The 13,208-nt window shown below is 55.9% G+C and overlaps 1 protein-coding gene across 2 annotated transcripts in view; it reads right to left on the bottom strand.

Moving 5' to 3' along the window:
• The window catches only part of KCTD1 (potassium channel tetramerization domain containing 1), a 152,168-nt gene that overhangs the window by 30,726 nt on the left and 108,234 nt on the right, over positions 1-13,208 (bottom strand). Inside the window, exons 1-2 of one of the 2 annotated variants that reach the window (XM_015564678.1) lie at positions 3,943-3,963; positions 2,652-2,830 (exon numbers count right to left, since the gene is read on the bottom strand). In XM_015564678.1, coding sequence (XP_015420164.1) covers positions 2,652-2,815 — 164 coding nt within the window. In that variant the 5' untranslated portion in view covers positions 2,816-2,830; positions 3,943-3,963. Of the gene's footprint in view, positions 1-2,651; positions 2,831-3,942; positions 3,964-13,208 lie in introns of those variants that run through there. The other variant, XM_006764873.2, reaches the window with a different exon arrangement.

Here is a 13,208-nt window from a genome sequence, read left to right as displayed (position 1 = left end):
CTCCACGCGCCCACACGCAGCCCCTTCTGGAAATTCATCCACATGTGTTCCCGTCGGTCCTCATGGCCGTAAGGAAGTGAAGGGGGCACCCAGCCAGCGTCCGCCATGTGCCAGGCACCGTGCGTGGGCACGGAAGGCTGTGGCAGGTCTGACAGCATTCAAAAAGCTAGGGCCTGGGGAGAGGCATGTTTTGGAAATGATTTTCATTGCAGTTTTCTTCTAATCGGTGCATGCATGCGTGTCCGTGCCCAGCTGTGAACCCTCAGCTCGCTGCATTGGGGGGCTCTCTTGGGTCTCCCGTTCCATTAGCGATAGGAAGGGAGGTGACGAATGCATCAATGCGCCCAGACACCCCCAATGTGGGGAGCAGCCCCCACTCCCGGGTGCTGCCCCTCGTACTGCTCCTCCCTGGGCAGAGCCGCTGGGGCCGGAGCTGGTCCCGGGGGGTTTGCTCCTCGCTTCCTCTTGACCAAGCAGCCATCAGCACGCGGCAAGGTCACCGGTCCGAGGCCACCCTGCCCCTTGCTGTGGGCAGACTTCCTGGACTGGACAATGAGACTGAAATGAAGAACTTCCTGAAATCCATGGGCAGACAACAGCCAGAGCTATTTATCTCACTGCCCATCAGGGGCTGGCGGGGGTTGAGGGGGCCGTATAAGGCCCTCGAAATCATGTGGTCTGGCCCTGCCAGGGCACTAGGGGGGCTAATGACAGTGTGACAAAATCGAGCAGGCTGATGGTTAAGAAAGGTACTTCTGTATGGCCTAGGGACGATGTTATAAACATCCAACGGTCCCGGGCAGGGAAACACATCCCGAAGACAGACTCGATGCGTTCGATTCCCCTCAAGGTCAGGCCTGTTTTGCTCCAAGTGACCAGGAAGCTTCGTGAGTCCGCCGGTGGCTCACAGGAAGTGGCCTGCAGACGGCTTTCAGCTCTAAGCACAAAGTTCGTTTCATCATTTGAAAGAAAAAGTCTCCTGAGGCCAGTTGCTTTGGCCCTTCGCCTGTGGCACAGGGGCAGCTGGGAAAAGCAATATTGCGCGATGGGAAGGAGACAGGAAGGAGACGGGGAAGGGGCACCTCCCCTCCTGCCTCGGAGAAACCTCCTCTCTCATCTGCTGGGCCCTTGTCCTCCTGGTCAATCCCTCCGGAAACTCATTTTCTCCTTTTAAAGATCAACCAGTCTTACCAACCCAACTGCCCGCCTTCGCCTGACCGGGCCTACTGGGTGCTCTTCCCCGGCCGCGGACACGCTCCCTCCGTCTGCGCTGAGCCTGAGATCCCCTCCCAGGAGCCACAGCCCCCTGCGATGGGTAACGGGGCCTGCACCCTGAGCCATGATCCCTGCGAGCTAAGGCCAGGGGACCATTCCAGGCTTTCTCCTGGGCGCCACGTGATGGTTCTGAACAAAAGCTCCGGGAACTGTGTGGCCAGCAGGATGCACTTGTGGTTCGGCCTCTTGCTGAGGTGCTGACATGTGGTCTGATGCTGCTGGACCCGCGTCGGGGATGCGGGTGTGAAACGGGAACTCGGGCATGAAGGCTCAGCCCGGAGCCCCGCACTCGGCCGGTAGGAAGCGCCGTGGGCTGGCAGCGACAGGGACATCCCGACGATGGAACTCCGTGGCCCTGAAAGCGTTTGCACAGCCCCTTGCTACTGCCCTCGTCCACTCATCCACTCCTTCCAGTGCTGGCGCTGCCCGTCAGGGCGTGAGCAGGAGCCATCCTCACGCTCCAAGCACATACCTGCCTTGCGTGGTTGTGGGTGGCGACTGCAAGGCTGTCTCTTTTGGGGTTTTTTAAAATATGTTTTACTAGAGGCCCTAGGCCTGGCTGGTGATCAGGTTCCCCGCCTCCTCCTTCCCTCGCTCCCTCAGCGCTCCCCTGCCTCCTGCCTGCCTGATCGTCCCTAACCACTTCTGCCTGCCAGCCTGATTGCCTCCTAACCTCTCCCCTGCTGGCCTGATGGCCCCCAACTGCCCTCCCCTGCAGGCACGGTTGCCCCTCCCTGCCCTCCCCTGCAGGCCTGGTTGCCCACAACTGCCCTCCGCTGCTGTCCATCTTGTGGCGGTCCTCTTGTGACAACGTGAGGGAGGCCATCTTGTGATGACGTGAGGGCATGATGCGAGGATGGGAGGACCAACTAGGCTTTTCTTAGTATAGATATATATAGGTTGATTTTAGAGAGAAAGGAAGGGGGAGAAAGAGCTAGAAACATCAGTGATGAGAGAGAATCATAGACTGGCTGCCTCCTGCACGCCCCCTACTGGGGATTGAGCCCACAACCCAGGCCTGTGCCCTGATTGGGAATTGAACCGTGACCTCCTGGGTCATAGGTCGATGCTCAACCACTGAGCCACAGCGGTCGGGCAGAAAAGGCCAGAAGGCAAGTCCGGGTGGAAATCACTGTCCTCCTGGTCCTGCACTAAAATAACAGGGAGCTCTCTGCAGAGCGCAAGAGCACAGCCCCCCATCCCCCGTGAGCTTCCCACCGGCCCTGGCTGAGCAGCGGGCCCAGCCCCGCCCTGCAGGAGCTGCAGCGCACCCGAGGGCAGCCCCACGCGCTTTCAGGCCTCGCCTGGCCCGTGAGGCCACACGGCTCCGCTGGCCGCAGGGAAAGCAGTATTGCGCACGCACGCCCGGGTGTTACCTGGACTCGGGGTACTTGGTGAGCGTGGCCAGGCTGCTGGTGTACATGTGGCCGCCGACGTCGATGTGGACGGGCGCATTGGACTTGGTGAGCTGGGCGGGCGTCGGGATGCCTTGGTTGTTGAGTGGAGATGCGGGAGATCGAGTGATCAGGGGTCTGGACATATTGGGCCGACTGTCCTACGGGGAGAGAAGCAAGTTAGACACGCGTTCTTCCTGCAGGGGCGAGAGGGGGACGCACATCATAGGGCACACGCCGGGGACCAGGCCCGTGATGCTCACTGGGTCAGAGAACCCGCAGGCGCTCACGTCTGTGAGGACAGGTGCGAGAAAACGAGCTCCGTAACGAGGGATGGCGTCCAGGCTCAGGACCAAGGAGCTCACGCACGCTCGCCCGAATCATGGGTCGATTTCAGTCTCCAGAGGGCTCCGGCCAATGTCACTCCTCAATCCTTGCACTTAGCGAGCGGCAGCTGGCACGGGGGTGCGGGCACAGACCAACCGAAGAGCTAACCGGCACTTAACACAGCCGTGGGCAAACTACGGCCCGCGGGTCGGATCCGGCCCATTTGAAATGAATAAAACTATTGAAAAAAAAGACCGTACGCTTTTATGTAATGATGTTTACTTTGAATTTATATTAGTTCACACAAACACTCCATCCATGCTTTTGTTCCAGCCCTCCGGTCCAGTTTAAGAACCCATTGTGGCCCTCGAGTCAAAAAGTTTGCCCACCCCGACCTAACACGATGCACACCACGTACGTGAACACGGATGCTCTGGCCACGCTTGGGAAACAACTCCGTGCTGTGGAAGTAAGTACAGACTTCTCGGCACCTGGTCCCACACGGCGTTTCCCTCCATTTCTATTTTTTAAATTATTATTATTTTAAATGTATTTCTGTTGATTTCAGAGAGGAAGGGAGAGAGAGATAGAAACATCAGTGATGAGAGAGCCTCATGGATCGGCTGCCTCCTGCTCGCCCCACACTGGGGATGGAGCCCGCAACCCGGGCCTGTGCCCCGACCTGGAATCGAACCCTGACCTCCTGGCTCACAGGCCGACACTCACTCCTGAGCCACGCGGCCAGGCGGAATGGTGCTCTTGGAGAAAGCGAAGCATTACATCCTCTCCGTGGAGACTTAAAAATATTTGAAGATGGAACCCCACAGCCTCTGCTTTTAGGGGCCATGTACCCCCTGACTTCCTGTTAGAAAGTGGCCCCCCACCCCTCCCGGTCATAACCGGCCCAGGGCCGCAGCGCCTGTAATAGTCTTCCGATTGGACACACCCTCCGTCCTGCCGGCGGGGCCGGGCGAAGGGGCAGATTTGCAGGGCCGATGCTGTGTTGGACGGTGACCTTGCTCAGCACAGCCCACGCTGCCAGGCCTGGCGGGCGGGAGAAGCATAACAGATCGGCTGAAGGGTTCCAGATTTCTCGGAATACGTACCATTGACATCGGAAATCATAAATGTATGGACGCTGCCGACTTTAGCCATTAAACCCGTGTTTCCTCCGCTGGGGTTGGGAGGGGACTAGCCCTGGGGGCAGGGCCAGGTTCCTGCATCTGTACCATCCAGGGTGGTCCCCCACCCCGCCCGCCATGGCACCCAGGCATCGGATGTGTGGCTCGGGCCCCTGAGGAACTGAGCTTTTAACTTTAATGAATTTACACTTTAATTTCATGGCCTCGTGCAGCTGGTGGCTGTCGCACTGGACAGCATGACTCTGTGTTACTACATGAAGCCCACAGCATGGAGAACGTGGATGCATCACCCACGGGGACACGGAGGGACGGTGGTGTTTGCGAACTGCAGACAAATGGCCTGTGACCCGCAACACACGTGTTTCCCTCTCCCCTTCACACCGTTCCTCCCTTCACTGAGTTTCTGAGAATAAAAGACACCGAAGGCCACACAGTGAGGAAGGGAGTGATGAGGCGCCATAGCACCCGCGGATCTCGCAGAGGACGTGCCGGGAGAGGGTACGGACACACGCCCATCCCCATGACATGATGGACGGTAACGTGGATCTGGGACGGCCACGCTCAGGTGCTGGCCCCTGTGGGTGCAGAGCGTGGCCTGTGGGGAGCGCTGACCGGGACGGGTAAGAGCTCAGCAGCTCTAAACCTTGATCTGGTGGCCGAACAGCTGTAGCCACATGGATACCTAAGATCTACTCACGTTTTCCCTGAAATCTACTTAAGAAGAAAATAATCTTAGAGAAAACTCCTCCAATCAGAACACCCGTTCTTCCGACACTCACTGAAAAGGGAGTGAAAGGCGCTGTTCAAAGCCAGGAAGTCGCTCACTGTTTCCTCTCACCCGAGTCACCAGATCTGACTACAAGGCTCTGCCGGCAAACAGCTTCTGGAAGTTTCTCTCTGGTTCTCCTTCCCCACGTCTGGGTGGGCGGGTCTGGCAGGCTCCTGGGTGGTTTGTGTTTCACACACTTAGTCTGCGGCCTCCTCATCGCTGAACCCTCGCCTCACCTCCCAGCAGAGCAGCGATTCCTCAGCGCGCCCTTCTAGGATGTGCCCGCAGGCGCCTGGGCAGAGGAGCTAATGAGAACCTGCCTCCGACGACGCCAGCCTCCCTGCCCGCCTCGCAGCAGCCCGGGGCACCGCCTGCATCACCGCGGGGCTCACGCTGGGAGTTTAATAACTTTATTTGTGAAGGACGTACGCCCTGCCTTCTGTCAGGGTCCCCTATCAGGCTGGACTATATTACCTCTTTCGCTGGGAAAGGAAGCAGGTTTCTTAGGGATATTTCCAGAAAAGCACGGCAATAGTAAAAGGCTTACCTGTATAATCTAATGTTGTAATTCCCGTCATTCGAGCGAGAAGCACAGGGATTTCATACCCATCCTAACTTTCCCGCAAATTTCCCCCTGGTTTAAGTACATGCGCGCGCGCGTGCACACACACACACACACACACACACACATCCACTCAAGTAGCATCTGTGTTACACGCGCTGTCTGGAGAGAGTGTTCTGATGAATTCTGTTTTCTGGTAGCTGGCCAGCATGTAGCAGGGGTTGGGAATGTCCGGCCCTCGGCCCATAGAAGGCCCGCGGAATCCTTCGGTCCGGCCCTGCCAAGGCGCTAGGGGGGAGGTGGCTGAATGTCTGACCACACAGAGCAGGCTGTTTTCTAAGTTGATAATTGTGTATGGCCCGCGAATGACGTTATAAATCTCCGAGTGGCCCTTGGCAGGAGGAAGGCTCCCGCCCTCGTTGCGGGCGTGCAGGCTGTCATCAGAGTCTCGGAGCCCAGGACCCTGCCCCCTTGCTAATCCGTGGTCGCCTTGGGAGTGTCACCTCAGGGCCGACACGATCCTCCAGGGCTCAGCGGAACGGTTCTGTAGAAAAACATCACCTGACTGACCACATTGCTTCATCATTTAACAGGACTCTCAACCGTAATGTCCGTGTGTTTCGTGAGGCCTCACTTGCTTCTTCCCTCACTCAAGTATTATGCATTGGGCTCCAACCAGGTGGGGCAAGCTCTATGGTTCCTATTAAGCAGCAGAATGACCCTGAAGAGAGAAACAAGTCTTTTCTCATCATTGCACAGGAGCTAAAGATAACAAGAGGCCCAGCAGGGCTTCAAAATGTATGAGGACTGCATGTCCGACTGGCTGAGAGGACAGTGTTTGCCGACCTCTGATGTCAGCGGAGGATTGGAATGAGGGGTCTCCTGAGTACCCACATTGGACCCCAAATCTTCCATCCACTCTATTCACAGGGGCTCCCTCACACTCACAGAGCCTACCGACTCCTCACTCACACGTTCACAGAGCGCCGGCACTGGTCTTGCAGCCCATACAAAATCTACCCAAAAGTACGTCATCCCCAAGCCCACAGAGTCTACTAACTCTTTTAAAAATATATATATTTTTATTGATTTCAGAGAGGAAGGCAGAGGGAGAGATGGAAACATCAATGCTGAGAATAATTGATGGGCTGCCTCCTGCACGCCCCCTACTGGGGACCGAGCCGCAACCCGGGCATGTGCCCAACTGGGAATCAAACCGTGATCTCCTGGTTCATAGGTCGAGGATCAACCATTGAGCCACGCTGGCCGGGCCCTACTGGTTCTTCACTCACATATTCATAACAAGCGCAGGCACTGGTCCTGCAGCCCAGACCAATTTTATCCAAAATTACGTCATCCCCAAACCAAACCCCAGACGAGCTTAGATGGGAAAGTATATAACATACTATTGAAGAAGGATCTATTTCTGCCCGAAGAGAGTAAAGCAAAACATATTTTAAGGAAAAACAACTTTCAAGACACTCCATGGCTGGTGGTCCCCTGTACAGAGCCCCTGAAGGCGATGAGAGGACGTGTCCTGGGTTTTGGAGTCTGAAGGCCCGGTTCCGGCTCAGGCCTAGCCTTTGGGTCATCCTCAAGATGCTACCAAACCTACCGGGTTCCTGATCCCCAAGACAGGGGTGAGCCCTCTCGCCCCACACAGCGGCGAGGCGGCAGTGAGAGGAACGTGTGTGTGCAGGCGTGCGACACAGTGCCTGGCACAGAGGAGGGCAAGGGGTTCCTTCCTTCTGCACGGGAAGGGTGACGTGCAACAGACCAGGAAACCAGACGGACAGATGAGACGCCATGGATTCAGTGAACGTTTAACGAACTGGAGGAGGTGAGATCCAGGGGCGGGAACGACAGCGTTGCACAGGGTAACACAGCACGCTGTGGGGTGCAGACACGTTTTATAGGCGGGCAGACCGTCACAGGACGCTATGTGCTTTGGACAAAGCGGATGAAAGGAAGCAGAGAATTAAATCATCACCGCAGGCTCCTAAAATCAAATGGCACTCGCCCTGACCGGTTTGGCTCAGTGGATAGAGCGTCGGCCTGCGGACTGAGGGGTCCCGGGGTCGAGTCCGGTCAAGGGCATGTACCTTGGTTGCGGGCACATCCCTGGTGGGGGGTGTGCAGGAGGCAGCTGATCGACGTTTCTCTCTCATTGAAGTTTCTGGCTCTCTATCCCTCTCCCTTCCTCTCTGTAAAAAATCAATAAAAAAAAAAAGAAAAAAGGGAAAAAAATGAAATGGCACTTGAGCTGCACTGGTTTTTCTTTTCAGATCAAATTCTTAATTTCGCAGCTTACGAAAAACAGGAGGCTTCTGTCCAGCCAGTGTGGCCCAGTGGTTGAGCATTGACCTATGATCCAGAAGGTGAGGGTTCGGTTCTCGGTCAGGGCACATGTCCGGGGTTATAGGCTCCATTCCCAGTGGGGGGGTTAGGGGGGCACGCAGGAGGCAGCCAATCCATGATTCTCTCTCATCACTGATGTTTCTATCTCTCTCTCCCTCTCCCTCCCTTTTTGAAATCAATAAAAAAAAATATAAAAAAACTAGTTGTTTCAGAATGCCTGTGTTGATTAATCGCAGTGACTTTCTAACCTTGAATCGCACAATGTCACTCTTCCTACTACTGCTCCCCAGTCCACGCACCGTTTTCTTTATGAAAAACGTATCTGATGCTCCCTCATCAGATTCCCAAGCTGGGACCCTGGAAACAGCGACTACTTGCCACAATTTCTTGGCTCTGAATGTTTTTCCGAAACTTGAAAAAAAACAAAAAAAGAGAGAGAGAGAGAACATTTTGATAGAATTTTGCTCTGTTTTTTATAGTTGAATTCATTTTTTAAAATTAGATTTCTTGGGTATTTTAAAACATCACAGAGGGTTTTTATTTTATTTTTTAAAAGAAGTTTTCTTTTTAATCCTCACCTGAGAATATGTTTACTGTTTTTTTTATAGAGAGAGAGAGAGAGAGAGAGAGAGAGAGAGAGAGAGAGAGAACATCGATTAGTTGCCATATGCACCCCGACCTGGACTGAATCCACAACCAACTCCAACCAACGGAGCCACCTGGCCAGGGCCCTTCCCTTCCCCCTCTCTTTAAAAATCAATGAAAACATACCCTCGGGTGAGGATTAAAAAAAACCCCCAAAACAGCATTAAAGTGAAAGTGTTCCCTGCTACAGTTCTGCAGGGAAAAGGCCATTTTTGCACAAGTATGAGGAGCAGCAATGAAATGTTCCGGAATCAAACAGCAAATATTACGGGGTCGGACCGGGTGATGCTGTTACAAGCAAAGGTTGGTTCTGTTTCTATTCTTCTGTGCTTCCCGGTGTTGAACCTCTGAACTTGTGTGAGATGCTGTTTTTGGAGAGGAAAAGACTTACTGCCCAATTAGATCGATGAATACACCCTGGGCTCGCTGCGCTATTTCACCTTGGCGATTGGGCCTTTTGGGATATTTGTTCGTGAAGGGTCGAAAGAAGATGGACAGAAATACGCCTGCACGTGGGCCCGCACTCCTTCCCCTGGCCCCTGCAGGGAGGAAGTGTGCGGCGGAGAATTAAACGGGCCTCCGGTCACGCAGCTCACGCGGCTGACACGGGAGCTCTGGTGAGATACGGAAAGGCAGGGCGGGCATCGCTGATGTCACACGCCCGGGGCTGTCTGGCTGTCTGGCGCTCCCTGGCCCCCCGGCTCCCAGATCCACACCCCAGCAGAGCGAGGGGGTGGAGGCCTGCCCGCACCTGCTCACTGAGCCGCCTGCAGGCGCTGTGGATGGGAGCGCGGCAGCCAAGGCTGCCCTGGAGCCCTCGCTGGAGCCCCAGAGGCCTCCTGTCTGAAACCAGAAACCTCCGCACCCTGCGAAGCATTAGCACCTTCTCGGAGGAGCGGAAGCTGGCTCTGGCTGAGGTGGCACGGCCTGTAACGACCTGATAATGGATTCACTGTGACAGTTACGCTGGCCACTGGGCACCGGGTAAGGTTACTCTCTCCATGAGGCTGCCCGGGCTCTGGCTGTCACCAGGGAAGGGACAGATCTGCCTCCGTCCACCCACAGGCCTCCCCCTGGCCGGCCCCAGGCTGGGCAGTGGGTGCGCAGAAGGCAGGAGCCATGCAAGGAAGTGACCCCCGCCCTCCACAGGGACCCGGCCTGTAGCTACTCCTCTAACTGCGGTCCCAGATGTTAACTACCGGACACATCTGCCTCTCGATAGACAATAAACTTGACTACAGACTTCTTGGACGTGGCCATAAAAATGCCTTGTTCAGCCGTGTCAACAGCCAAATGCCTGCTACCCTTACTCGAATCCCTGGGAACAAACACCCTCTGAAGTCTTAGATGCCTACTGGCTTGACCTTTTTGCATTAAAAAAAAAATTGAGACACAGGTTTGTACACATACTGGCTCACTGTAACCCACACAGTAGGTGTGCTCAAAAGCGTGTGTGCGCTCTGGTTCACTCATTCAGCAAATGCTGGTGGGCGCTGGGCTGCTGCAGGGAGTTGAGAGTCGAACCCGGGAATGAGCCACATGCACAGTGAATTCGTGCTGACCGGATCGCCAGGCAAATAAACATTTTTATTTTATTTTTGAAATATATTTTTATTGATTTCAGAGAGGAAGGGAGAGGGAGAGAGAGAAACATCAATGATGAGAGAGAATCATGGATCGGCTGCCTCCTGCACGCCCCACACTGGGGATGGAGCCCACAACCCTGGTGTGTGCCCTGACCGGGAGCAGAATTGTGACCTCCTGGTTCCTAGGCCGATGCGCAACCACTGAGCCATGCTGGCCGGGCCAAATAAAAATTTTTAAGTCAAGTTATGCTTGAAATGCTCTGAGAAGTATTGATCGACATCGCTAACGGAGCCATTTTGGGGTCAAAGAGTCACTTGGCATCGCAGGAAACACACCATTCCTGGCTTTATGAATCCAGGGCGTTTTATTTTTAAGTCAGACGTACCTATATTTGGGCATTCCACATCACAAGGCCGGTACTCCTAACTCTGACCCAAATACCTTTTAAAGAGGCAGGAAGCCGCAGCGCTTCTCAGGGTGCTGACATCGACGGAGGGAGGTTTCTAAATTCAGACACGGTTTCCCGAGGACTCGAGAAAACAGAGTTCCCATCGGGCCGAGCCACTGGTGAGTTCTGGGGCGCTGGCACACGATCTCACCTCCCCCTGCACGTGTTCGCACGGATAACGCACGCCCGTGCACCCGCTGGTCTGTCAGGCTTTGCTCAGTTCCCAGCGCTAGGATTAAAAAAGTGCAAACGCAGAGGCTCGGACGCCCCGAAGAAGCCAACACAGAGCTTCCGGAACAGCCGCAGCTGCTCTCGGGCGGCGAGTTCTGATCCCCACGGCGGTGACCTGCCTTCAGGGTGGAGGCCGGGCCTGGGGAGCACGGAGCTCAGCGAGCAGAGGGCCTGCCCGCCTCAGAGCCCCTCCCCCAGTCCCTCCCCCTGGAGGGCTGCTTGTCAATACACCTCGCACTGTTCCAAGAGGGCGATGGGAAGAGACACTGATGGAAAGGAAGCATCCGGGAGAGACGGGGAGAGTGTGTGCTGGGGCCATGGGACCAGCTCATCTCCTCCTTCTCCAAGCACGTGGCCACAAGCCCCCAGGAGGGCGGGTTAGTGCCCCGGGCCTGCCCACAGCCTCCTCCGTGGGAGCCGGGAGGACCTCACCCGCCCCCTCCACGCAGGAGCCGGGAGGGTTTCGGGGAGGCTGAGCGTCCTCCAGGTCCTACCGTCTGCCAGGACCTTCCTGATAACAGACCTGAACGACCCTCAATGTCTGAAGACCGTGGGCAGCCTAAGTTCTAGAGAACCACGTGGACCCTTAACCCAGATGGAAGTTCATGGACAGGAGCTCACAGATCCACGGTCCCAGCCTGTGGAGCGGAGGAGGACGGGCACCAGCGGGGCCGCAGATGGGAATGGAGTTGGGGGTAAGCGCTCCCCGCTGTCTTTCCTATGGTCCCCCAGCCCCATCCCCCTGTCCCCCGCGTCCCGCCCCCCCAGTACTTAAGGAAATTTGTTTTGCCTTTTGCTCAAGGGGAAGTGAGTAAGCAGCTCGGATGGCAGGGCAGGCTCTATGCCCCATAATTGAGGCTCTGATGTCCCTCCAGCGATGAGCTCAGCGGCCGCTCCCCTTGGGCAGGGGCGGGAGCCTTCTCCCTGCCAAGGGCCGTTGGGAGCTTTATAACATCATCACGGCCGGCCGGGGCCGTACACAATTCTCAACTGAAACATCAGCTGCTCTGCTGGGTCCAACGGTGCCTTAACTCCCCCCAGTGCCTTGGCAGGGCCAGGCCGAGTGACTTGGGGGAACTCACCTCCCCACCCCTGCTCAGGGCAGCGGCCCTCTCCTGCCATTTGATTTGTTACCCACCGGTCCCACCTCAGAGAGAAAAACAACCCCACAGCCCCAGGGGGTTACCAGGCACAAGTGTCAACTGAGGGAAAATAAAAGCCTAGGACGGGGCGGGGTTTTGTGGGTGCAAACACCTGGTCCTTCCCCCGGGAGAAGCCGGGCCCACAGCACAGTGACCTGGGCACGAGGGGCCTGTGTGCAGGCCACGCTCCGAGGCAGGCGGTAGGAGTGGTGGTGTTGCTGAGGCTTAAAAATGGGCCTTCGGGGGCTGACTCTGCCCCCTGCCCCCCAGCTCTGGGGGATGGACCGGCCGGTGGGGGGAGGGCTGGCCAGCACCAGAGTCAAGCCCCTCCAAGCCCCAACCCAGAACGGAGGGTTTTGGCAAATGACATGCCCTCAGAGTCGCCCTGGAGATCAGCCAGCTGAGGGCAGGCCGTGGGGTGGCACTGCACCCGGCTCCCTGTACCCAGGGGCCAGCAGGGCCTGGCACTGCGGACACCAACCAACGTTCGCTGGGCAACTTCATACGGAGGTCCCGGAGGATGAAAGGGGGTGCTCCCGGCTCCACTCCCACCTTCCTCCGCACAGACCTTCCATCTCTCCATGACCATGGAAGGCCCACTGCCCGGCAGGACAGATGCAGAGGGGAGACCGGACACTCGCAGGGCTCAGAGGGGCAGAGGGCTTCCCGGGACGTGACTCACAAAGTCACTCAGCAATATGGCCGCGCGCGGGTAACAGAGAGAGTGGTACATTTTTAAGCGAAGTGAAGTGTTTTATGTGACAATCGTAGGAACTGCGGCTACTCCTCATAAATTGTTTGCAGACACATGGCTAACACATCAGCAGGGGCAGAATGAGGCTGTGAGCGCAGGGCCAGGGCGCTGGCCCTCAGTCCCGAGGCCACCGCCTGCTGCGCGAGGAGCTGCTTGGTGCCTCAGTCTCCCCACCTGTCAGATGATCGCAAGAATGATTATTGTGAAAAATCGGTCCTAGAAAGTGATGAGAAGCATTTACCTAGTGCCCGAAATAGAACTGAGAAGAAAAAAAATTAGCTATTATTTTTAGTGATGGTTTTAAAGATTTTACAAATGATTATTGTTGTCTTAAAACAATGTAATTGTTATTTTAAGGGCTATTTACAACATACCGGTTTATACATACATTGCTCATACAGCCATTCTTGTTTATTTTTTTTTAAATTTTATTGTTGCCCTAGTCGGTCTGGCTCAGTGAGTAGAGTGTCGGCCTGCGGACTGAAGGGTCCCGGGTTCGATTCTGACCAAGGGCACAGGCCTGGGTTGTGGGCTTGATCCCCAGTAGGGGGCATGCAGGAGGCAACCAATCCAA

Source organism: Myotis davidii, unplaced genomic scaffold, assembly GCF_000327345.1.
Source record: "Myotis davidii unplaced genomic scaffold, ASM32734v1 scaffold181, whole genome shotgun sequence".
Classification (NCBI taxonomy): Eukaryota; Metazoa; Chordata; class Mammalia; order Chiroptera; family Vespertilionidae; genus Myotis; species Myotis davidii.
This window is presented reverse-complemented; position numbering and strand designations above follow the sequence as displayed.